Source organism: Antedon mediterranea, chromosome 4, assembly GCF_964355755.1.
Source record: "Antedon mediterranea chromosome 4, ecAntMedi1.1, whole genome shotgun sequence".
Taxonomy (NCBI): domain Eukaryota; kingdom Metazoa; phylum Echinodermata; class Crinoidea; order Comatulida; family Antedonidae; genus Antedon; species Antedon mediterranea.
This window is the reverse complement of record NC_092673.1, coordinates 29,900,421-29,925,451: the sequence shown is the minus strand read 5'-3', so window position 1 is coordinate 29,925,451 and position 25,031 is coordinate 29,900,421. Positions and strand designations below refer to the sequence as shown.

Here is a 25,031-nt window from a genome sequence, read left to right as displayed (position 1 = left end):
GATTTTGATTGGTCGAGTACGTGTCCAATTTTCTAAGTGCAGTGTCGTAGATAACAATGAATATTCATATCATTAGAGGACGTTAGCAACAAATAATTGGCACTTAGCAACAACAAGCACTGCAATGTTTGTGTTGTTCACAGGTTGGTGGTGCGGTGATTCACAATAAAAGACGTGTATTTAGCCGTAAACTACAGCCTCGGTGGTTTATTACTATTTTTCTGGGAAGTCTATCTATCAACTATATTGCTTCAATATGATGAACACAGATATGCAAAATTCCACGACGTGGAATATAGATCGCCGCAGGGAATTTTCTCAACTTAAACCAGGAACTCAAGTCCCAGGGTAAGTAGAATTATGTTTTTAGACCCAGCATGGAACATGTGTTATATTGTTTTCGTAATGTAATGTAATCTTGCATGTAAAGCGTGCCATGGAAACATGTACAGGTCATTTTTGTAAAGCTCTGTGGTTAACTACTGATGTTTCAAAATAAATAATATATTTATTATTATTAAGCATTGAGGTACTATTTAAAAAATAATATAAATAATATCATAAATATCAATAAAAATCATATAGGTATATAAAATGTAATAGTTAATTATATCTCAACCGTAGGTTATAATAGTTTCGCCCACCATCAGTTGGCTTTCTCAAAGTGTAGTGATACGTTATTTACTATTATAACCTACTGTTGAGATATAATTTACTATTACATTTTATTTGTAATTCCAACCGAATGAATCTTTTTAACATATAGGTATATTTAGCAGAATTTTAATTTCAGTTCTTCTTGTTATACTTTTTCTCCTGTATGTAATACCAAAGGCAATCTAACAACCGGATGCTGAGCTCCTGAGATCAAAGGGTTTATCTGTGGCTGCGGCAGGATAAGTTCTACGCCCCTTAACAGGAACCGCACTCCACACAGAATATGTATAGTTCAGTTTTGTTGGTATTTGTTGCAGCCAGATCAAAGAACTGTTACGAGTTCCTATTTCAAGCTCAGCATCCTGTTAGGTTGCCTTGGTAATACTGTACCTATATTCTACATACTGACAACTTCTGTGGCAATGGTAGAAATATTAAAATTGAAACATAAACATTGCTTATTTTTTTGTCAGATATAACGGATACATTGAACAGTATAAGTACCATGTTGGAGACACATACGGAAACGCAACCAGCAAATTAGCCAAGGTTTGTTGTTAGCTGACTTTTTAGTCGAATCATAGAGATATCTCTATGGTCGAATTCCACAAAATTCATATTTTAATAACAATCTTAATTCAATTCTATTTATTATATCATATGCATAAACTACAAAAATCAACAAGCAAATTAGCCAAGGTTTGTTTTTAGTAATATAAAGTAATCGTTTATATTGACAATCTCAATTCGATCAATTTATAACATTTATGCATAAAATACAAAAATCTTTTATATAAAATATTTTAAATGGAATTGAATTGAGATTTTCATTAGACGATGAATTTTTTAAAATAATATTTTTTTTGCCACCAATGAATAATAACCAGGATTGATATAGGCTAAAGCCCAAACATATTCTGCACTCAATGCATATACTGTATTTGTTTTCAGACATACACAAACCATCATACAATCCCAGATACATGGCCTATTGATTTCAAGCCAGAGCGTCAATACGGAGGCTTAGGTCTGGGTGGGCCAGATGACACACCTCAATCAGATGCACCTTTTAGGCTACCAAAATCAACTGGTGACAACAAGCTCACTGAGAAAATGGTTCCAGGCTATATGGGTTAGTCACTTTCATTCTTGATTATTTTTAATATCTATTTTATGGGGCAAAGTCATGCACTATAATATTTATATGGTTAGAGCATTGGACTTCCACCAGTTGTTGTCTGTCAAACTAGGGACAAAAAAAGGTGTGATGGGCCCAAATATGGTAGTAACTAATATGACATCATCGTGTCCATACTGTATATGAACACATCACATTTTTTTTGTCACATAAAGTTGATAGTATAGACAGAGCTTCAGCTCCATTTTAAAATAATTTATGAAAAAATGTTAATATGCCCATTCTTTATTTCAGGTTATATACCAAGAATGCCGTTCAAATTTGGAAACACATACAAAGAAGATTGTGACGTTTGTATCGATGATTTTTTTAATAACACAAGAAACCATGATCAGAAGATAGGTACATTAAAAAAGTCGGTATCGCTAGGTCACAGACTTCAGCCAGTCACGTCAGACAAAGTTGTTATCAGATCCCTGAATCAGTATCGAGATAGAAACCCCACCGGAAAAATACTTTTAGGTTTGTATAAGGTTTTTGTATTGGATATCTAAATTACAATTTGTCAAAGTACTAATATTTTAATTGATTGCATTACATGATGGTACCATGAAAATGAACTGGCCATCTTACCACATTTAGGTTGAGGCTTAAATAAAATTTGTTTACACCATATTTAATGAGGGTGAGGAGACAAGACAAGACAAGACAAGACAAAATGCTCTACATAAACAAGTCTTTGGTAAGGGAGTTGTAATTTTGTCCTTAGAAAAAATCCTGACATGTGACGGGACTTGAACCTAGGACCCTTGACTTTTACATTACACAGTGTTCAAGATTTAATGAGGTTTTCTTCACAAGTAAATTATATTTATTTTTTACTGACATTTTTACAGAGGACAAACGTAAATTTACAGAGGCACCAATGCCTGGATATCGTGGCTTTATTCCACGGCAAAGTGTCACCGAATTGGGTCTTGGTACACGTTACCATGAAATGTGTGAAAAATCACTACGTAATTTCCAAGACTCGACACTTTTACATCGAACCAAGATTAAAAATCAGCTACAACCAAAGTAAGTGTTAAAGAAGAAAATAAACATATTCAATATATATATGAAGTACACTGTAATTGTTCTGTTGTATTAAATGCCAGAGCATGAGAATTGTTTTTTAATGAAATAGAAACTTTTCATCAAAATCAAAGTTTTATTGTTCAGAAAGCGACGGAAAATAGAATTTGTTCTCAAAGTCCCAATTTTTTCAGATTACTATTTAGTTAGGCATTTAAAAAGGTTAAGTTAGGAAAACAAATTTTGCATTTTAATTTGCGCACGTACCATATTAGATAGTACACAAAATGAAAACTGTAATATTTCTCTACAGCACAACATTATCTAATAGTGAAGCTAAGGCAAGTCTTCAATTGACAACCAGAGACGATCAACAAGGCATGAATCAGCGAAGAATATATAAGCCAATCGGAATGGTTCCCAAGTACACTGGCTACTTACCTCGTAAGTTTAAACTTAAGTTTTATAATAAACTCTCCCAAAACCATTCTGGCCCAAAGTATTTCTGGAAAGACTACATTTTCAAATTTAATAGAAACAAATATGAACAGTTTTTTAACAAAAATAAAAGGTTTTTCCCCTGAGTGTACAGAAGTTTTGTTGAAAAAGTTGTTGAGGGGGGTGGGTGTGGATCACAGGATAATGAGAATCTAATCATGCGATATTATTTATTGTCATTTTAATGAGGTTTTTGGTTGGTTACATTTTGATTTACATACAATTAAACCAACAGCATCATCTTATTATGTTTTTTTTTTCTAGAAATGCGTTACCGTTTTGGCCAAACGTACGGAGACACATCACGGTCACTTCCAGTTTGTGCTCATGAACAATACAATTATGGGAAGTATTTACAAACTCAATCAGTGTAGGACAACAAACCAACTAATTATTGGTATATACCTTGCCATGCAAAGCTGATCATAAGCTGTTCACAGTCGTGGTGCCATGTTTAGAAATCGTGATCAGATGCCTCTCTAGAAATCAAGCTTTTTATATTTCAGTAGGGTACTTGAGAAGGGGAGTGGTATAACGCAGAGGCCTATATGCCCCTGGTATAGGAACCCTAAGTGGCCCTCCAATGCTGGAGGCCTTGAGCATTTTTAGCCTGTTTTGACATATTTTAATGCCTCTGGGCACTGCTCAGGGTTTAGCCAGTGAGTGCTCATAGCTGTTACGCCACTGAGAGTGGGGTTGTTGCTGTCTGACAATCAAATGTAATTGTGTATAGACTGAGCCACTGCATGGTTTTAATAAGGTTGTATTTGTCAATGGCAAATCATTTTTTAGGGTGTATAATGTGTAATGTGACTAGAGGGTGTATGCTGGTTCTGACATTGTGGGATCTTAATAAACTAAATCCAGGTGTGTCGTCCCTATTTTTAAACTTATTTGTGGCTTGGCTTTCCAGCAGCAGGAAAATGTACCCCCTTACTTTACTTATCATGTGGTTAGGTTTACTAAATCTCTGTCTAAACTAGTTTTATGAAAAAAGTGTGATGTGACGTCATCGTGTCTATATATGGGCACATCACATTTTGTTGTCAGTTTGACTAAGCCCTTTTTATATGCAAATATTTACAGTATATACTTTATTGATTAGGAGTAGTGCAGTTTAAAACCAAACAAGAACTGCATTTAGTTGATATTGGTGGATACCGTTTACATTAGTAAGCAACCTTAATTCACTTCCAATGATAATAGGCCTACACCACAGGTAAAATACCAAATCACCAGACAAAATTAAAGCAAATATACCTGTCTGTGTTAACCAATGTATGCTAGTCTTGTAATCCACTATTATTAGCAAATCATCCATTTTAGATACCAATTTGAATGTGAATTTTGATATCAATATTGTGTTGTTCATATGCAATTAAAAAGCATATACAAATGTACTTATACATTCCATGATATAATGTAGTGACATGCTATTTGAGCAAACTTTAGTATTTCTTAGTGTTTTCTTTGCGTATTTGCAAAATACAACAGAATGCATTGTAGTGTGTTGTAATCATAATTTGTCATTTCATTGAGCAAAACTATAATTTACTTCCCACCGAAATCTGATCATGATTTGGTTAGTAAGGATATATTATGTCACTTTATAGTGTAGAATATATTAGAATATGCAAATTAATTGATGCATGCTTGACTGAATAAATATTTAATATTAAGTGTGTGACAGGTTCTTTTTGTAAAAATATGTTTAAAATAAACTAGTCTTCTGTACTGCACTGAAAAATTTAGAATTTAGTGTATTAAAATATGACTATACATTGGTGGATGTGTACAGTATAGTTATCACTACAGTACACCAAACTTAACAGGAGAATTAAGTAAACTAATTCACAGATGGTATTTAAGTCTAGAAATATAAAAACAATCCTACAACTGGACTAAAGACAATCAAATACACCAGTGTTTTGATTTTTATAAATTATAAGTGGTTTTGGGAATTATTATATTAGGAAATTATTTGATTTAAATAAAATTATGCTTTTTTAAACCACATTGTTTTTATATGCTTATTGAATCATATATTGCCAAAGCTCTATTTATTCATCAAATCTATGCCATAATGTCACATTTACACGTTCGGTTTAAATGATGGTTTCTAGACCAAGCCTTTTAAACCCAAGATTTTCCTATTTGCTTTATGAAAATCCTGAAATTAAGGATCCTATAAAATGTGTATGTTTGGTGTGCAGATGCCCAAATGGGTATAAAATTGTACACAAACTCGATACATGATAATATATGCATTTTATTACAAGTCAAAACACAGTTACTGTATTTTGAAAATGTTATTATCTATTAATTATACCCCAATTATCATTTCATAATATTTTAACTTCAATGATATTTTTGTTTACATGCAATTAACATCTGATATGCTTTTAAAGCTTTTGGGAAAAACACTGTGTGCTCTCACAATCTTGCTAATCCATAGTTTTCATTATATGAATCCAATTTAATAAACATTTTTTTTTAAAGATACCTAATCTTTTTGTTTACAATTAAAACAACATTATTGAATTGCAACTTCTGATTTGCTTTTGAAGCTTTTTTGGCAAACATTTCAGCTACTGTTATTTTTCATTATATGAATCCAATTTATCTTTATAAATAACACTTTAAAAAAAAAGATGCTTAACCTTTGTGTTTACACAAATTAAAACATAAATTATCTAATTTCATTGCAACCCCTGGTTTGCTTCTGAAGCTTTTTTTAGGGGCAAAAACACTCACAATTTGATACGATTATAGCTTTCATTATATGAATCCAATTTGTCTTAATAAAATATTTTTCTATGATGGCTGTTTTAAACTTTCATCTTGCTTATAAATAGAAATAATTATGCAATACATTATTTGTACAGAAAAATTAAGAGATACAGCATTCATTGTGTTACAATCATCTAAAGGTGAGTTCACCCTAAATCTATTAAACAATCCTATAACATTTTGTACTGTAATACAATATGAAGATTACAAATGTTTATCTATACCATTTTTGACATTTTTGAATACTAGTACACTTTATTACCACCTAAAAACATATGACCTGAGAGATCATGATGAACAAGACTTTCTTTTTAAATCTTTATTCATAAGATATCTAAAGTAGTCTATTTTATGCCCTACTCTGACATAACACTGCTAAAAAAGTCATTCTCATTGAATTTGGTGATCAGGGATGGCTAGTGATCTGGAGATCATGGGTCAGATCTCGCCCAAGGATTTTAATTGACAAGAAAAAAGGAAAACAGTGTTTCTTTTGTTTTTGACAGTTCAACTTTGCTGCTGTATACAAAATGTTTTAGATTTTCTTCTTTTTTTAAAAAAAATGGTTGGCAGGGGTGGGGTTCTCAGAGGTGGGGTTCTCAGAGGTGGGGTTCTCAGAGGTGGGGTCCTCAGAGGTGGGGTTCTCAGAGGTGGGGTTCTCAATGTACTGCATTGCAAAAAATCAAATCATTTAACCTAAGACCCTCAACATAGTACTGTGTAATTAATATCTTTTTACTTTACTTTTTTTGGAAGTCTTCCCATCAGGTGAAACTCTTCATTCGGTCTCATACTAGTGAGATGTGCCATTCTATTAGACAAAGCAAAGAGTGCTGTTATAGCTCCAATGTCCCAGGCATCTTCCCGATCAAAGCCGTGCTTCTCTAACGCTTCAAAATGAGCTTCAGTCACTGGTTCCGATTTGCAAACTACCATTGCAAATTCCAGCATGGCTTTCTGTCGATCATCTATGTCAGAACATTCCCAGCTAACAGCCACCTGCAAAAGTTGTAAATGTAATGCCACCTGTTGGTATGTATGTTAATTTTCTGTGTGTATTACTTGACAATATTAAAAAAATGTAAATTTTATCAGATTCCTATCTTATTTACCTATTATCATATACAGTACCATGCTTCATTACATACAGTATTTCAGATGCATAACAAAAAAGTGAAGATGTATTAGTAGGCCTACGATATTTTGATACCTCATGTGTATGGATGCGCACAGCAATTATGAGCAATATGTATAAATTGTGGCTTGGTGGTTATGAAGCTTGGCTACCAATCCAAGGGTTCTGGGTTCGAGTCCTGTCAGTGTCAGGATTTTTTTCTAATGACATAAGTCTTAACATCAAGTAAATCAAGTAAATAACCACACTTCCAAAGACTTGTAAATACGACTTTGTTTTTATGTAGAGCATCTTGTGTATATGTTTGTATTAGGATTGTTACCTTTAGGATAGTGAATGAATTCACTTATGGTTATCCTTGGAAATTTGCCTAAATATATATTTACAAAAAATAATCTTACAGACTCTCTATTTTTGAGCTACTAATTTAAATAAAAGTTACCTGATCTGCAATAATAGGATTTTTAGAAAAAATTCTATGCAATGCACTGTGGGATACGACACAATACTGGCAGTTGTTGTATGCACTTGTTGCTATGACAATTAGTTCTTTATCAGCTTTTGTAAGGGAACCAGTCTCTTTCATCATCAAAGCATCATAATAATCGAAGAAAGCACGGAACTCATCGGGTCGGTGAGCCAATGCTTTGAATACATTTGGTACAAACTTAGTCTGTAAAAGTATATAAAGTATATGTTGTGAATGACAAGTAACAAGGAATGCCTGTATTACTACTAGCATATCTTTATCAACCTGAATAAAATTTATAACAAAATTGTGACTAAAAGTTACCTACTTTTATATGATGCATAACCATTTTACAGAATATTAACTTATGGCATATTTAGTACAGATCATTTATGAAGTCTAAACACACAAAATTATTAATTAAAATTACAAAATATAACATTAAGAAAATGTAAATATACAAAGAATAGACCTTTTCCTCAACTTCATCCATTCTTGTTTTCATATCCGGATCCAACTTCTCCTTATTAGGTATTGGGTAACGGCTTATTGGTTTGCTGCTGCACATTCCTCGACTCTTACCAATAATGCGCCATGGACCAGCAGCACAAACGTCTTTCAAACATCTATACAGAGGTGCTGGAGTATGCTGCAATAATTAAAACTTTTTAATACACCTGTTTCTACTATATTGTACTGTCTAGTTATTTTAAAGATATATTGTCCAAAAAATTTAAAAAAAGATTTCGAAAAAAGTGGGTCATTTTGAAGTATCATAGTAGTTATTAAATTTCACCAAAAATTAGTCGAAAAAAAAATCATTTAACTGAAATAACTTTGACTTCCATTCAAAGTTTTCGATCAAAACATATCTCATAATGCAAAGCGCTTGTTTGGCTCTCCTCTTCCTCGCGATCTGTGTGAAAGCACTTTCTCATAATGCATACTCATGGTTTGAAATCTTTGTTTACTTTCGTTCGTGACGATTTTTTAGACGAAATGTAATCAAATTAATTTACCTGTTAATTACGTAAACTTATTGTTTTTGGCTCGAATTTTCGACTTTTATTATTACTTTGATATGGCAAATTAAATTTAGAATATTTTGACCTTCATTTGTTGTGTTTCAAGGGACAATACATCTTTAAGTTGTTCATTGGATCAAAAAATTACATTCTATTGTATAATAGGGCCTAGTTGTACAAATTAATATTTATTAATAATAATAATATCATAATGACACTGGATAAGGAGGTGGATAGATATAAAGTGCTGATGTGACAGTTGAACCCACAACATATACAGTATTGATAGTTATAATAATATAATAGGAAAAAAAACGTTGTATGTTGTAGTCAGTGACGTAGTTAACGTCATACAATGCCTTCCCTTAATCCTTAGAACTCATTGAACTTGAACTGTTGGCCATAGATAGGCCTAGGCCTAGCTAGATAGAGAGGTCTATATTTATATTAATATTATAAGTAGGGTAGTAGTATGTAGTACAGTAAAACTACAACAGTCATAACTAATTAATAATTTCTTACCAATGAGTGAATAATATTATTATTAGATCGACACGCAATCCGATAAATTGTGCGTAACATTTTTACAACTAAGTTGATTGATTTTACTTTTTTGTTGTTTTTATGTGGTTTTGGAAATCACTCAAGCGCGACACAAGGGCCTAACTATTACTATTTCCATGAGGACACATTTTCTGGAAGAGAGATTTACCATATGTGCAGTTACCTATTTAAGCCTAACAAATAATTATGAAGCCATTTTATGACTATTTAGTGTTATTGTTACTTAATAAAAAATGTGTAGTTTTACAGTTTAATGTCGTAAGAGAAATTTGCAGACGTTTTAAACAACCTTACAATATAATGGTATCGACTTTTGGTAACAGCGACCTCTCTTGTCGTTCGGCTCTTCAATTCAATTCATCTCTTGACTCTGAGAGAAGAAATACAAAGAGGAGAAAAAGAAGAGGTTTGTTCCGTCTGATTTTGATAGAAGAAAACTATATTATTTAATAAGCAACATGCTTAGAAACTGTTGTCGCCTGATATTAAAAGTAAGTTATAACATCATTGTGGTGGTAGTTTTTGCAATCATTTCTAAATAATTCTTTTATTAGGGTATTTGTTAGGCCTACTTTGTGATTGAGCTAGCCTGACCTGGCAAACTATCCGGCGCTATTTATGCCGTACCATACCTTTCGTACCCATCCATTTTATCCGTATTCATTGAGTAAACTACACAAGGAAGGTCTAGCTAGAAGAAACGCCCAAGTTTAAAGTAGGCAGAGCACCTTCAAATTTTCAAATTTTCTATAATTAACTAAGCTTACATTTTCTTTCTGTAGTATATAAATATATAAAATAATAAACAATATTTTAATATTTGACAATTGATTGATTGATTGTTTTTTTAATTGTTACAATGTTTATTGTCATTTATTAATTTTTATAGGGTACATCGAAAAGTAGACTTGAGTTAAACTGTCATGCATCTACAACTGCAGCATTATTTCATCCTGTGGTAAGTGTTAATAATAAAAATGTATTACTATTATTTATGTTAAAAACAAATGATCTTTTTGTATTACTATACTATTTTGTAAGTTGCATATAATAAGGCAATTAGTTCTGAAGAAAAATGTCATTGTATAACAGTTGTTATTATAAATAAGATCATTGCAAAAAATCCCAAGAAACATCTTGTATAAAATGCATTAATAAGAGAAGTATATATACAATGTTATAAAGTAGGAAAAAACCCAATTGTTTACACCATGGAGAAATAAATTTCTCCATGTTTACACAGACTGAACCTATACCAAAGTCAGAAGGAAGGAGGACAGTGACATTGATACCTGGAGATGGAGTAGGCCCAGAGCTAATGCAAGCAGTCAAAGAGGTTTTCAAACAAATTGGAGCACCAGTAGATTTTGAAGAATATCATCTCAGGTAATGAAATCAATATTGTTTTTTCTTTCTTTCCTTAGCAAAATATTGTGTGTATGGACAGTATGTTTTATATCTTTATATATGTTTTTACACTTTTTATACGTATTTTTATAATGAAATATCTATTTTATATAGTACATAATTACTATTATGTACAGAACTTTTTATATTTTAATGTTTTAAACTCTGAGCAAATGAATTTCTCCATTAGGAGATCAATAAATGTTTCTGATTCTGAAGCAATTAAACTAAATCTCTTTCTACACTATCAAACTTTATGTGACATGATGATGTCATGCCACTATCATATTTGGGCATATCACTACCATATTTGGGCACATCACACTTTTTTGTCAAACTAGTTTTAAGCATTGCTTTTTTTTTCAGTGAAGTGCAATCTCATGGAGCAACGTTAAATGAAGTTGTTGAATCACTCAGGCAAAACCATGTGTGTCTTAAAGGAATCATCCATACTCCAGCAGGTGGACCTGGAGAGCTACAAACACTAAACATGAAACTCAGGTAAAACAGTAGAGAGTTTGTCAATTGTTTGTTTGTTTGTTTATTCACAATATTTTTACCAAAAAAATAAACAAATATAATAAATATAAAACTTTGAACTTTATAAAAATTACAGCAACAGTCATCATTGCTGATTAAATTAGGTTCGCATTTTTAAGCTAAGTTAATTGGTTAGATGTTTTTCCTTGCTCTCATGGCAATTGTACTGAATGCTCAGTAATTCTTGGGTATAATAAATATTAAATCAAAACATCTGACCAATTAGAATAAATCATCATCGCCCATTCCCAAAAAACATCATCTAGTTAACTGATTGATTTCTTACAAGCAAAATTACCATTTTTTTTCCTTTTTAATAAATTATGGTAAAAATGTTATCTTGTACATATGTTTATTCTCCAGACGTGAATTAGATGTATTTGCAAATGTGGTGAAATGCAAGTCCTTGCCAGGTATTAAAAACAGGCATAGTAACCTAGATGTGGTTGTTATCAGAGAACAAATTGAAGGCGAGTACAGTGCTTTGGAGCATGAGGTAGGAATGGGTTTTCTTTTCATTCATTCGTTTGTTTTATTTCCCAATTCATCACATAAATTACAGATTAATTCAAAGTAATAGGTAAAAGATACAAAGCCTTGAGAAGACCAAGTAAGCTCAAGAAAGCTTTAAGCCTGGTATCACCAGAACAAAATTAAAACTACTAATATAATTGTATCAAATAAATATAAACAATACTTAAAGATGTATTGTCCCCCTGAAAAAATAATTTTTACAAATTCTGGCTACCAATCCAAGGGTCCAGGGTTCAAATCCTGTCATGTCATTTTCTAATGACAAATTACAACTCCACTCCTAAAGACTTGTATTTATAGAGCATCTTGTGTATGTTTCTCTTGAATAGGATTGCCACCTTAAAGAAGGATAGTGAATGATTTCGCTTTTGGTTATCCATGGCAATTTGCCTAAATATATAAAACAAAACAAACATTTCAGTACAGAGAATGTTAAATGTGCTTTTGTATTTTGTCAGAGCGTACCGGGAGTGATTGAATGTTTAAAAGTAATCACAAGAGAAAACAGCAAAAGAATTGCCAAATTTGCTTTTGATTATGCAACTAAACATGATAGAAAGAAAGTCACTGCAGTACACAAGGCAAATATCATGTAAGTAAAATTGTGCTATAAATGCTATGTTGTTTATTTTATGTATTTACACAAGGCTCATCTCACAGCCATAAAATCATAAATTTAGAAACAATAAACATACATTTACATTTTTGGGTCTTGCATGACAAGAAATTTCTTCTTTCAAGATCCTCGTTAATGGTATTGTATTGTATTGTTTCATTATATATTACCATTTTTTATTGTATTGTTTATCATTGATAGAAATTATTGATGTTGTTGAATTGAATAACTGAATGTTAAGTATTATGATAAAAAAGCATATTACTTGCTTTGTACGTTCGTAATTTTCAACTGATCATCCTGTTTTTTATTGCAAATAACTCTAAACTAAGTGATTATGTCTATTGATTTTCAGGAAAAGTGAATTTTTTCAATAAATTTGTGATGGCCATAAAGCTTAATTAATATAATCTGTATCGTCCAATAAGGGCCAAGATACTAAATAGCACGCCCTCTGTCGCTCTTTGCATTTTTTTTTTTTTTGCTCATTCATCAAATACAATATTACAAATATACAAATGACAGGATGAGAGCATGAGGATAACCCTATAAACTCTAGAGCTTTGGTAAAATTATATTAAATTTCAACAATGTATTTACGTTTGATTGTCCTTATTTCTCTTCTTCAAAGGAAGCTAGCGGAATTAGTTACGTTTGATTGTCCTTATTTCTCTTCTTCACAGGAAGCTAGCAGATGGTTTATTTTTAGAAAGTTGTAGGGATGTTTCAGAATTGTATCCAAAGATTAAATTTGAATCAATGATTGTTGACAACACTTGTATGCAGCTAGTCTCTAACCCTCACCAGTTTGATGTCATGGTAACGCCTAATCTCTATGGCAACATTGTTGATAATTTAACTGTCGGATTGGTCGGTGGTGCCGGGCTGGTCCCAGGCGAGAGTTTTTCTAATGAATATGCAATATTTGAACCAGTAAGTATAGTTGTCAGTGCTGTATCTCCATGTATGGAAATATGTTCAGTATTATAGGCAAATTCCATAATACAGGATCGTATGTGTATCACATGTGGCGCCTGTATCATGAAAGGTTAAGGTAAGATTCTGTATCACAGATTTTGCTAGTGATACAGGAAGATATATCTATCTATGTATCTTAAAAAATGTAAACAAGTTGTATGTGGAATGTACATGAATATAGTCTTGATGTGTAAAATATGTTGTTTAATTTCTTCTTAATCTGTATTTGTTTTGAAGGGTGCAAGACACACATTCACAGGTGCAGTTGGACGTAACATTGCCAACCCCACAGCTATGCTTCTATGCTCAGCTAATATGCTAAAACATATGAAGTAAGCAGTTTTAACAATCATTTTATTTTTTATCAATATCATCCTGATATATAAATGTCGTCTGCATTCACGTTTAACCAATATACATATGTGGGAAAGTTTCATCATATTTTAACTTATACTCCACACACATACAATCTGTTTTATAACCTAAATAGGTCTGGTATTAGACTTAGTCCACCACATAATGTGCGATGCCGCTTTAGAAAGTTGTTTGTGCCAAACTCTATTCATATTTTTAACACCGGTGTCTCTAGAATGTAATTTGTAACAATACGATTTTAACTTTTTAAGATTTTTATCTTCTCTTTATATTCTCTTTAAAACTTGTCATTTTTTTCTTCCATTTATGAATATGTATCGTTTTAATCTGATTTGTTGACAACCAAAATGTCTTTGTTTTCTATGAAGACATTAAATACAGAATATGAACAAGTATAAATCATTTAAACAATAGTTGTATGGAATAATTGATTATTTTAATACAAAGTAATGATTTTTGTGATGCTGAATTGATTTAATTTATATCTACAGTTTAGACTTCCATGCAAGATTAATAATTGATGCTGTTGAGAGAGTTCTGAAGGCTGGAAAGGTAAATTAAATAGTTTGTAATGATGAGGGGAAGGGGGAAGTGACAAGGCTGTGAACCTTTTTACCCTTTTAATTTATGGCATTTTGGAATTGGGGGTATCTTGGATGTTTAGAAAAGTAAACCCTAAGATTGTTTCTAAGTTTATCTAAAAAACAAAGATATCTACTCATTTTTTAATGCTTGTGTGGTTAATTCCTGGCCATCAACTATTAAGTTTTAAATTAGATCATGATGTTAATAATTATTCTACCAGGTTCATTTCTAATGGTAAGTTATTATTACCCAAGGCTAGAACTGAATCTAGTAGAAGAAGATTTATTTTTAGTGGTACTCAGATCTGGTATACAGATGGTGGATAATTTAGAATGTGGGGTGGGTGAGGTGGTATTTTATTCCTTTTTTTATAGTTTTTGTATTTGTATCATTGGTTTGTTTTAAATTGTTTTGTAATTTTATTGTGAATTGTGTACTGGGTCTTCTGGGAGAACAGTTATTTTTACTGAAGAGAATACCCAATATAAATAAATAACAGTTTTAAATGTAGTGATATTTTATACTACAGCAGGAATTCAACAAATAATTTATATTTCATTTCTAGGTTAGAACACAAGACATAGGTGGTTACGCTACAAGTACAGACTTTACAACTGCTGTTATCAACAGTATTAAAATGTAAAGTATTTCATCATCGCTAATGGTTAACGCACAAATCAACCAAATCCATTAAAAGCAGGAATGTTATTTGCAATGTTAAAGATATTTGTTGTGATATTTCATAAGCTATACATGTTTGATATGCATTAATACAAATACTACAATGATACTTAATTAAATTAATATTTTCAGTAAACTAATTTATTTTTAGACTTTCATAAATGTTGCATTTCTATTTTAAAGCAGTTCACTATGGCAACAGAATGATGTTTAATTATATTTCATGCAATTTATTTACAAAAAAATAAAAATTGTATTAAAGTCATTAATTAATAACTTATTAATGAATATGTTTATTGTGATCAAAAGCTGATTGTTATTTTCAATTTAGTCAAATATGTTCTAAAGATTATAAATTAATTATAGTATAATAAAATGTTAATATAACAGTGGGTTTCTTGTGCTGTGAATGTTTCCACTCGGAAATAAACATTTACATAATACGTAGTACCAAGTAAGACCAAGTATAATCCCAGGGGGCTTACACACGGATTACATTGTGGATGTCCAAGTTTAGCCTCATGGGATTATTCTCAAGTCATATACTGTACTGTATTGTAATATAAATGTTTTATAAGTATATTAATTAATATACTGTATTTTGAGTTGTTTACTGCAATATTAAAGTGTACATAAAATAACAATTTGTATATTGTATTTTGTGATTCAATGATAAAAAAACATACTGTACATTAAAATCTCACATTTTAATCAACATTTTTGCAAGGTAATTTTTAAATTATAAATAAATTACATAATCTATAAAGTAGTGTACAAAAAAAAATGTCTAATGGAATGTTATATTTGATAACAATTCATCTATTATTACTGGTGGGTAAGATTAATATTACTAACATTCTTAAGCTCTGTCTACACTATCAAACTTTATGTGACAAAACAATGTGATGTCATATCACTACCATATTTGGGAACATAACACTATTTGATGAAACTAGTTTGATAGTGTTAACAGAGCTATAACAAGACCGATCTTATACATACACAGCACACACGTTTAAATACTGTGTAGAGTACTACCATGGAGAACTAACTTATTTCTCCATGGTATGATAAGACATTGTTTTAATTTACTTATAATCCCCATAGGCCATTCCTTGTTTTTTCCCTTAAGCGCCCTTTCCAAACTAGTAGCAAATTTTGCCCTTTTTGAAAAAATGAACCCCCTGTAAAAATAGAAATCCTGGCTATGGGCTTGATGCATTATAGCTTGTGTTAGGGCAGCAATTAATCAATTTTTTGTCTCAGATATTATTATACTTTGGAAAAACACCACTATTCAGAATCAATGACATATATAGTTTTTCCTACAACATAAAAATCAGTATTAAATCACTTAAATACACAAAATGAAAGTGAATTTACTGAAATAATTATTCTAAAGCTCTTATCTCTCTACACTATCAAACTAGTTTGACAAAAAAAGTGTGATGTGCCCAGATGGTAGTGATATGACATCACCATGTATGGGCACATAACATTTTTTGTCACATACAGTTTGATAGTGTAAACAGAGCTTTAGCAAAGGTAGTGCAGTGTGATTTTAATTTCTTTAAGTACGCAACATACAGTCACAGTTAATACAGTAAGTACGCTACTAATAATTTCAAGGTGCTACTTAATGGACAATTAAAATTGGCAGAAGCTTTACAAAAATACAACAGGAATAACATGTTGTTTTAAGTATTCTTTGTTATTTACACAAATTCATAAAGCTTGGAATGGAAAATATTATATTGAACTAGTTCAATTTGTTGATAAATTAAATTTGAGTGCTGGCTAAATATTTAATCATTTTTAGTGTTCCTCAAAAAGCATTCATTCATTAAATTATCTCTGCTGAATTAAACCTGTAAAATATGCACATTATAGTTTAAAGTGATTAAGGTGTATATACAAATCTGTAAACAACGTTCCAGTACTGTATCAAAGTTGAATGTTTTTTAAAGATTTTACAGCAACAATTTGAATTCTCAGCTTATCTTTCATAAAGTATATAATTTTCAGTCAAGTTTTTGCGTTTCAAGATGATTTTATTTTGTCATATATTCTCTTCACGACTGTTCTATTTCTCCTACAGTAATTCACTTTTTTTTTGCACTAGTTGTAGTAACAGCCCATTCCATACCTTTCTGTATAGAAAAAAAAAAAAAATATATACATTACATTTACTACATACTGTAGGCATCATATTGTAGCTACAAAGATAGGTGGCAGCACATTGTGCCACATGCCTTTAAGCTGTCCACGTTAACAATATTTTAAAGATTAGTCTGTTATGCTCTGTTTACACTATCAAACAAGTTTGACACAAAAAAAAGGGGATGTGCGATATCACTACCATATTTGGGCACATAATTTTGTCCAACTAGTTTGATAGTGTAGACAGAGCTTAAGAATGATTTTAGAATGTCTAGATGTTTTTTTTTTTTTTCTTTTTTTTTTAAACGTTGTTTTATATCTTTGTATATAATGTCTATAAGATGTATATAAATGGTATGAATTAAAAGGGTATGAAACAATACGGTATGTATATTGTCTGTGTACAATGTGAATAATAACAAACCATGAAAGCAGGAGGATAATATTAGAAACAATATGTGAAAAACTAAAATTTACAAAAATTACTGATATTTTTTTTTGAGCAGAAAAATATAAAGAAAAATGTAGAATATTAACGGAAAACAATATAATTAAAGAAAGAACATATGAAGACAGATATTACCGATTTATTTGTAATGTATTTAATTATGATATGAAAGAATAAAGGTGGTGGTTCACGCCACAAAAGAGAAAAAAAAAATGTCTAGATGTCTGCCTAACTCTGCGAGGTATTCAAGTGCAGACAGAGCTTTACAGTCCCTTTTAAAAGATTGTGTCTAATGATCAAATACAAACCTCAAGTCCTTCTGTGGTGTGGGCAGAACATGCCTGAATCTGCCACTGACGATCCCTAATATCTGTTAATAATAATGTTTTTGAAACATCTGAAGCTTTCTTGGCCAACGGCAGATCTTGTTTATTAGCAAACACAAGAACTGGAACACCAGCCAACTTTTCTTCTGATATAAGTTCGTTCAACTCCTGTAAATAATAACACATGTAAAATAAAAATGTTGTTACAATTCCTTGTATGATTTTCAGGTGAATTAATTATATTCTATACTATCAAACTAGTTTGTCAAAAAAAAGTGTGATGTGCCCATGGTAGTGATATGACATCATCATGTCCATATATGGGCACATCACATTTGTCACATAAAGTTTGATAGTGTAGACAGAGCTTTAGTATTATTCACAGTATGACATTCAATTTGGATATCTTTTCATCAAATTATGCACTAATAATTTACATTATGTTATTAGTTCCAGTTTATTTTGTATTTTAACGACACTTACAAAGCCAGCCTCCTCCATTCTGGGTGTATCAGCACTGTCTACAACATATATCAGCACATTAATGTTGTCAAAATAATTCTTCCAGTAGGGACGGATTTTTCTTTGTCCTAAATTACAAATTAAGATAATTTTATAGTCAATATTTTAAATACAAAATTAATGTTTGGTTGACAGACCAATGGTGATGTTAGGGCACTCTTTAGTTTTATTCATAAAACTATTATATATAAAATTAGGGCATACAGTAAACTCAATACTATCTTCAGTATAAACTTTGACCTCCTCTTTTCAATTGTTTCTCAGAGCTTCAAGACTTTTTTTGCGCTTTATAAATTAAAACCCATTAAACAAGCCGTTATGAGATGATTTCTTTTTAATTTGATATTATAAGAATGATAGTGGTTGGTAGTTACTGGTGTTTGATAAATTGATGATATGATACAGATTCTGATATCTAAGGATTTAATGATGATATTTTGACAGTTAATAATGTCAGTCATTTAAACATGAAGATACCTCCAATGTCCCAGACATTTAATTTCCATTTTTTTGTGTTGACACTTTTAATATTGAATCCTTGAGTTGGGGTTATCTTGGTGTAATCTTCCCCAGCAAGTGCTTTTAATATCGTTGTCTTGCCAGCATTATCCAAGCCAAGCAGTAACACTTTTAGCTCTTTAGAAGGCTGGGCATTCATTCTTCGTAATAAATCCAAAAGACCCTAGAAAAAAAAACACATTCATGCATACACATTTTGAATATTGTAGCTACAAAAAAAAGATGTTACATCAGAAAAGCATGAAAAACATTAAATAATTAATATAGGCCTACTTAAATTTACTACGAATGAGACACGACTTATATCTAGTCATAGGCCTAAGGTTAGTACAGTAGTACTACTCAACGAACTGTCTGTTCTTTTTGTACTTCTTATTTATTAATATTAATTATTTTAATGGAAAACAATAATTTCAAAAGGCAATTGTTGATAAAAATGACAATGAGTCAATGACATATAAGCAAAATGCTCTACAATGATGAATTAAAAGTCAAAAAATCGAAAACAACAATATAGGGCCTAGTAAATACTTAATAGAAAAATGTTAGGGTTGAGTAGGCCTATCACTGGGCCTCAGGCCCTCTATAAACTTCTACTACTGGGCCTACCTACTACTTACTACTAGAGTAGTAGGCCTAGGAGGAGTTTCTGAGGCAAGCTCTGGGATGACACTTAATTAATATAGTATTAAAAGAAACTCTAAGTCAAGAACAATAATTGAAGTATATTAGGATGGTTATCAATATCAAGTCATGCAAATAAACACAGAAAATACTTACCATCTTTAATGTAACTGTGTCTTTATGGTGTAAATTCAACTTAGATTGTAGGCCTACGCTACGGATTGTAAACCGTTATCTCTGAGAGGGATCACTCTGCTACTTATTTACGTCGCGCCGCCGATCGATTGTCAAGATTCATTGAAGCATGACAAATTACGAAGATCCATAGAGGACATGTTTTTGTAGTTTTTGCATGTTGTCAGGGCCGTCCCTTCTCAAATTGACGTCATGGATTATGCATGCAGATGACGTAACCAGTAGAATAACGTAATATAAATTAAAGCATGTTGTACAAAAATACTACCATTGCACATCAATGTCTTGCCCCTTTGGTTAGAATATCCTGCTTTGTAAATTATACTTGCAACTATTTAATTTCAAAATAAACACAAAAAAAACACCGTTGTCAGCATACTATTTAATGTACCCAAAACACAATACATTATACTACTCTAGGCCCATAACCCATTCTTTTTACAACATTTTGCAATATGATTTAAAATATGCTGCCTTCTATTTAGGAAAGAATGTCTACTACATTTAATAAAAGATATATATATATATATATATATATATCCAGCTACTGATACCCACAGCATTGTCATTTTTTCAGTAATTTGCTATACAGGTTCATTTATTGTGTAAGACTGCAAAAGTTTATTTGTTATAATGTTGTTATTATAAAATTGTGAAAACTTATGTCATACAGTAGTAAAAGAAAAAACAACATTATGAACTATGAATGAAACAACTGTGTTTTATTAGAGCAACCTAGTTGACTACTTATCCACAGTACTAAATATACAAAGTAAAACGAATTATGGTTAACGTCTTATGGTTGAGATGTGATGATGTCATCATAAACAACAGATGAAATCATGACAACCAGAATGGTTGTCACCAAGCAGTTGATAACGTTTTGAGTTTGTTTGACTATAGCTCTTTCAAAAAGAAATGTTATCATTCATAAAACTTAGAAGCTAAATGAAATTCTTTGAAGACACAATAATACAGTAAAATACATTGTCTAAATACAATTTGCTAATCTTAAAATAAAGTATTTTTTATAGATAATAAAAAATATATCTAGTTAAACCTTTACAGACATCTATTTATTTCCATATATTGCTATTAAATAAATACCAAAAAACAAATTATACAGCGTACCAATTTAAAATCCCATCACACTGTGATTGGTTATTCTATCATCATACCTGTAATTATTGATAAAAGTTTTTAATAAAAACATTAAGATCCCGATACACACAAGACCATATTACAACACTGTAGCAACTGTACTTAAATAACAAGCAGATCATATAGAATAAATAAGTTATTATATAAAAGTTATATCAATATCAAGGTTCATAGCGTATCTTTAAACTCTTCCACAGCTTAAATATAACTGTTGATTGTGCTAATATAATGACCACCATACCTCCATGTATTCTTGACTTGTGCAATTTAGAAACCAATTTATAAAAGTGCATGAGCTTATAAATATAAAACTGTTAGTTACATAAGGGAGGTATTTTATACCTCCCTGGTTACACAATATTCTCAAATTTAGGAAGCAATACTACAATGTAATAATATTATACTGTACTACGTTACATTAATACTGACATTTTCTATTGACAAGAGAAGCCTCTGTTTACATAAAATATGTATCAGCATTAATAAAATGCTAAAGATTATGCATTAACAATGAGTAGGGTACAGTTAGGCTATAATACTCTCTACACATGATCCTCAGTTATAGAGGGCGACATTACTAGTTTGTTGGAATGTTGATTCAAATATACCTGTACATTGGTATCTCTACTTCTTTCTGCATGATGTCTTAACTGCCCAAGTCATTCCAAGCTGCAACAAGGAGGAAATTAATAATCAAAATTGCTATACAGATATTAAAGTACTGTATTAAAATGAAGAATGTACAATATTATAACTATGTTAATTAAAAATTACAATTGAAGTAACAAACTAAAGACTGCAAATTGTTAATAGACAAATATCAATAAATTTGTAATTTTGGTCTGGATGTAGATGAGTTTTTACAAGAAATGCTTACCAATCATTTTTTTTCCTGAACCAGGGTTTAGGTATTATTAGGTATAGTCCCACCCGCCAACCGCCCAATTTTATGCACTTCGATAGGAGGGTGGGATTTTACCAGAGGATATACGGTGGCAATAAATTGAAGTTAATGCGTTGAAAAAAGTACTCACATCTAGTCCTTCTTGAGTATGAGCAGAGCAAGGTTGAATCTGCCATTTACGATCTCTAATATTACTAAGTAAAAGATCACTGGAAACCTCAGCTGCAGTCTTGGCCAATGCCAAATCTTGTTTATTTGCAAACACAAGAACTGGAACACCTGCCAGTTTTTCTTCTTCTTCTATAAGTTCATTTAACGCCTGTTCAAATTAAAATAAATGTTCTTAAAAAAGTGCTGGATAGAAAAGAAACTTTTCATGCTTTGTATGTCCTGTCATAATAATTTGTTGTTTTCCAATTTTATGAAGCATAAATGTTCTTGAAAAAGTGTATGAAGTAGAAAAGAAACATGTGGTAGTTTAACATGTTACAGTAATAGTAATGTTACACGATGTTACCTGACACAGTAATGTTACACGATGTTACATAACCTGACACAGTAATGTTACATTACCTGACACAGTAATGTTACATTACCCGACACAGTAATGTTACATTACCCAACACAGTAATGTTACATTACCTGACACAGTAATGTTACATTACCTAACACAGTAATGTTACATTACCTAACACAGTAATGTTACATTACCTGACACAGTAGTGTTACATTGACACAGTAATGTTACATTACCTGACACAGTAATGTTACATTACCTGACACAGTAGTGTTACATTACCTAACACAGTAATGTTACATTACCAGACACAGTAATGTTACATTACCTGACACAGTAATGTTACATTACCTAACACAGTAATGTTACATTACCTAACACAGTAATGTTACATTACCCGACACAGTAATGTTACATTACCTGACACAGTAGTGTTACATTGACACAGTAATGTTACATTACCTGACACAGTAGTGTTACATTACCTAACACAGTAATGTTACATTACCAGACACAGTAATGTTACATTACCTGACACAGTAGTGTTACATTGTCAATAATTTACTTTTCTTTAGTTGTGTGTGTTGTTATTTCAAATTTGGTTCATGCTTTGCTAATACGTAATAATTTGTTGTTTTTTAATATTATGAAGCAAAATAATAATTGATTTACTTACTAAGCCAGCCTCCTCCATCCTTGCTCTATCTGTACTGTCTACTACATAAATAAGTACATTTATACTTTCAAAATAATTTTTCCAGTATGGCCGAATATTCCGTTGTCCTAAAAAAACAGAAAAGAACCACAAATATTTTAAACCGCATTTATAATTACAACTTTACCTATCATCACGTAAATGAATAGTGTGTAGCTTTGACAAGTAATTTGTGTGTTCTGGTAATGTGACATTGAATGCTCTACCTACTACTTAATAGTTGATGGAAAGTGTGTTTTTTCACTATATTACTTTGTGTTTTTATGATTGAAGTACTTCTTAGCGTGATAGTTTACCTCCAATATCCCAGACATTTAATTTCCACTTAGATGTGGATACACTTTTAACATTGAATCCTTGAGTTGGGGTTATCTTGGTGTAATCTTCCCCAGCAAGTGCTTTTAATATCGTTGTCTTGCCAGCATTATCCAAGCCAAGTAGCAACACTTTCAGCTCTTTATCAGGCTCAGACTTCAGCTTTCTTAATAAACCTAATAAACCCTGTAGAAAGGTAACATTCATTAAATATGGTCAGAAATTGAAAATTCTAAGAAGATTTAAATCAACAAAATTAAGAATTTAAAAAAAGTTTATGAATGAAACAACCCACTGGCACTAGAAATTGTGAATTTTCATAAAACAAGGGATGTACGGGCATGGATGGTGGGATGAGAACATTTTAATTGGCCTATAGGCCTAGGCTATAATAATAAAAATCTCATACATATACCGGTAGCACACATAGTTCCGAAACATTATCAATGCATAATACTGTGGTTTGGTTCATTTTACTAACATTTTTGCCAACATCCGCAGAGCACATAATTACTCTAACTGACCACAATTTCGTTTTCATCATCTCAACACTATTAGGCCTAGGCCTATGTTATGTTTGTAGTAATGTAAGAAAGCTGCAAATTGCTTTACAATTAAAAATGTGCTACAAATTACAATACAACGTTAAAACTTTTGTCTCGCGGGCCATAGTTTGCAGAAAATTGGTCCAGACCTTTGGTCAACAAAATACATACTCTCAAACTGTACCACACACCACACATACACCCAGCAGTCCAAGCAGGATGGTAATATAAACCGGCAGAGAGATGATAGGCCTAAATTTGCACACAATTTTTAAAGAAAAGGTATAAAAAACAATACGTAGGAATAAGAGAAAAATAAAGTACACATGTTAATGATTACTATAGCTGATTTATAATTTGATTTAAGCAATTAAAACCCATTTAATGTTTAATTACATTTTCTTACCATTTCAATGATGATTTGTAAAAATATTCAATATCGGCGTCAGCGTCTCCAAATGTAACTATGCATGACGTAATTTCCGTTTCGGGTGAAAGTTGAAATTTACGACAGCATGGTCTTCATGCTCCAATGATTCCTCATCCTTTTAAAAAACAAGTGACGTTGCAACCAACATCAACAGCAGACCTACCAGAAAAAGAGCAGAAATCGAAGCTGTATAAAAGGTAAAGGATCAGGTGCCGTTTTCGGCCACCTCGACTTGTATGGACTATACCATTATAAAAAGATGGGAAAATAGGGGTGTCCCATTTATTAATTGAGTGTGTTAATGTGTTAAAATACTGCTCCTTTTGTTCTTTTGTTTTTCTTGTTGTTTCAGCAACAAAGGGAAAACAACTACGCCCTGCATGCTGTAGAATTAATGTCAGTTTTCAAGTTAATGCAGTATATTATGGCTCTTTATTTCTATATAATTTTTACAGATTTATAGATACAGAAAGTATATAAAGAAAGTTTTTATTCCAGTTACAAATAAAAAATATAATTTACCTAACGATAACACAGTAGTACATTTAATAAAGATGACAGTAGTACATTTATCACATACTGAT

The 25,031-nt window shown here is 31.4% G+C and overlaps 5 protein-coding genes across 5 annotated transcripts; 2 read left to right on the top strand and 3 right to left on the bottom strand.

Moving 5' to 3' along the window:
- Positions 1 to 119: 119 nt before the first annotated feature.
- LOC140046277 (ciliary microtubule inner protein 2B-like) lies at positions 120 to 5,339 on the top strand. Its single transcript, XM_072090858.1, has 7 exons — positions 120 to 348; positions 1,131 to 1,206; positions 1,609 to 1,789; positions 2,090 to 2,317; positions 2,692 to 2,872; positions 3,183 to 3,313; positions 3,632 to 5,339. The coding sequence occupies exons 1-7, from the start codon at positions 257 to 259 to the stop codon at positions 3,739 to 3,741; spliced, it is 999 nt and encodes a 332-aa protein (XP_071946959.1). The 5' UTR covers positions 120 to 256; the 3' UTR covers positions 3,742 to 5,339.
- A 295-nt stretch (positions 5,340 to 5,634) lies between these two features.
- On the bottom strand, positions 5,635 to 9,406 carry LOC140046275 (uncharacterized). Its single transcript, XM_072090855.1, has 4 exons — positions 9,309 to 9,406; positions 8,234 to 8,410; positions 7,735 to 7,965; positions 5,635 to 7,156 (listed from the first exon to the last, which is right to left on the bottom strand). Exons 1-4 carry the CDS (start codon positions 9,366 to 9,368, stop codon positions 6,893 to 6,895), a joined length of 732 nt encoding a protein of 243 aa, XP_071946956.1. The 5' UTR covers positions 9,369 to 9,406; the 3' UTR covers positions 5,635 to 6,892.
- A 306-nt stretch (positions 9,407 to 9,712) lies between these two features.
- On the top strand, positions 9,713 to 15,702 carry LOC140046274 (isocitrate dehydrogenase [NAD] subunit beta, mitochondrial-like). Its single transcript, XM_072090854.1, has 10 exons — positions 9,713 to 9,841; positions 10,240 to 10,308; positions 10,594 to 10,736; positions 11,124 to 11,258; positions 11,661 to 11,793; positions 12,290 to 12,423; positions 13,131 to 13,380; positions 13,663 to 13,757; positions 14,292 to 14,352; positions 14,951 to 15,702. The coding sequence occupies exons 1-10, from the start codon at positions 9,809 to 9,811 to the stop codon at positions 15,026 to 15,028; spliced, it is 1,131 nt and encodes a 376-aa protein (XP_071946955.1). The 5' UTR covers positions 9,713 to 9,808; the 3' UTR covers positions 15,029 to 15,702.
- Positions 15,703 to 15,767: 65 nt separating this feature from the next.
- On the bottom strand, positions 15,768 to 19,959 carry LOC140047233 (ADP-ribosylation factor-like protein 3). The gene is made up of 5 exons (XM_072092124.1): positions 19,822 to 19,959; positions 19,000 to 19,204; positions 18,484 to 18,590; positions 17,983 to 18,168; positions 15,768 to 17,216 (listed from the first exon to the last, which is right to left on the bottom strand). The coding sequence occupies exons 1-5, from the start codon at positions 19,822 to 19,824 to the stop codon at positions 17,169 to 17,171; spliced, it is 549 nt and encodes a 182-aa protein (XP_071948225.1). The 5' UTR covers positions 19,825 to 19,959; the 3' UTR covers positions 15,768 to 17,168.
- Positions 19,960 to 20,303: 344 nt separating this feature from the next.
- LOC140047234 (ADP-ribosylation factor-like protein 3) lies at positions 20,304 to 24,466 on the bottom strand. The gene is made up of 5 exons (XM_072092125.1): positions 24,424 to 24,466; positions 23,454 to 23,658; positions 23,119 to 23,225; positions 22,056 to 22,244; positions 20,304 to 21,690 (listed from the first exon to the last, which is right to left on the bottom strand). The coding sequence occupies exons 1-5, from the start codon at positions 24,424 to 24,426 to the stop codon at positions 21,646 to 21,648; spliced, it is 549 nt and encodes a 182-aa protein (XP_071948226.1). The 5' UTR covers positions 24,427 to 24,466; the 3' UTR covers positions 20,304 to 21,645.
- Positions 24,467 to 25,031: the final 565 nt, after the last annotated feature.

Bases quoted from the DNA above. Each gene is read 5' to 3' on its own strand.
- LOC140046277 (XM_072090858.1), top strand. From the start codon at position 257: ATGATGAACACAGATATGCAAAATTCCACGACGTGGAATATAGATCGC. The intron at 2,318-2,691 runs GTTTGTATAAGG...ACATTTTTACAG, and splicing joins CACCGGAAAAATACTTTTAG to AGGACAAACGTAAATTTACA. The intron at 2,873-3,182 runs GTAAGTGTTAAA...ATTTCTCTACAG, and splicing joins AAAAATCAGCTACAACCAAA to CACAACATTATCTAATAGTG.
- LOC140046275 (XM_072090855.1), bottom strand. From the start codon at position 9,368: ATGTTACGCACAATTTATCGGATTGCGTGTCGATCTAATAATAATATT. The intron at 7,966-8,233 runs GTCTATTCTTTG...ATACTTTTACAG, and splicing joins TGGATGAAGTTGAGGAAAAG to ACTAAGTTTGTACCAAATGT. The intron at 7,157-7,734 runs GTAACTTTTATT...CAACTTTTGCAG, and splicing joins ATCCTATTATTGCAGATCAG to GTGGCTGTTAGCTGGGAATG.
- LOC140046274 (XM_072090854.1), top strand. From the start codon at position 9,809: ATGCTTAGAAACTGTTGTCGCCTGATATTAAAA. The intron at 11,794-12,289 runs GTAGGAATGGGT...GTATTTTGTCAG, and splicing joins ACAGTGCTTTGGAGCATGAG to AGCGTACCGGGAGTGATTGA. The intron at 12,424-13,130 runs GTAAGTAAAATT...TCTTCTTCACAG, and splicing joins GTACACAAGGCAAATATCAT to GAAGCTAGCAGATGGTTTAT.
- LOC140047233 (XM_072092124.1), bottom strand. The intron at 18,591-18,999 runs GTATCTTCATGT...TTTGTAATTTAG, and splicing joins AAATGTCTGGGACATTGGAG to GACAAAGAAAAATCCGTCCC. The intron at 18,169-18,483 runs GTAAGTGTCGTT...TATTATTTACAG, and splicing joins GAATGGAGGAGGCTGGCTTT to GAGTTGAACGAACTTATATC.
- LOC140047234 (XM_072092125.1), bottom strand. The intron at 23,226-23,453 runs GTAAACTATCAC...CTGTTTTTTTAG, and splicing joins AAATGTCTGGGATATTGGAG to GACAACGGAATATTCGGCCA. The intron at 22,245-23,118 runs GTAAGTAAATCA...TAATTTGAACAG, and splicing joins GGATGGAGGAGGCTGGCTTA to GCGTTAAATGAACTTATAGA.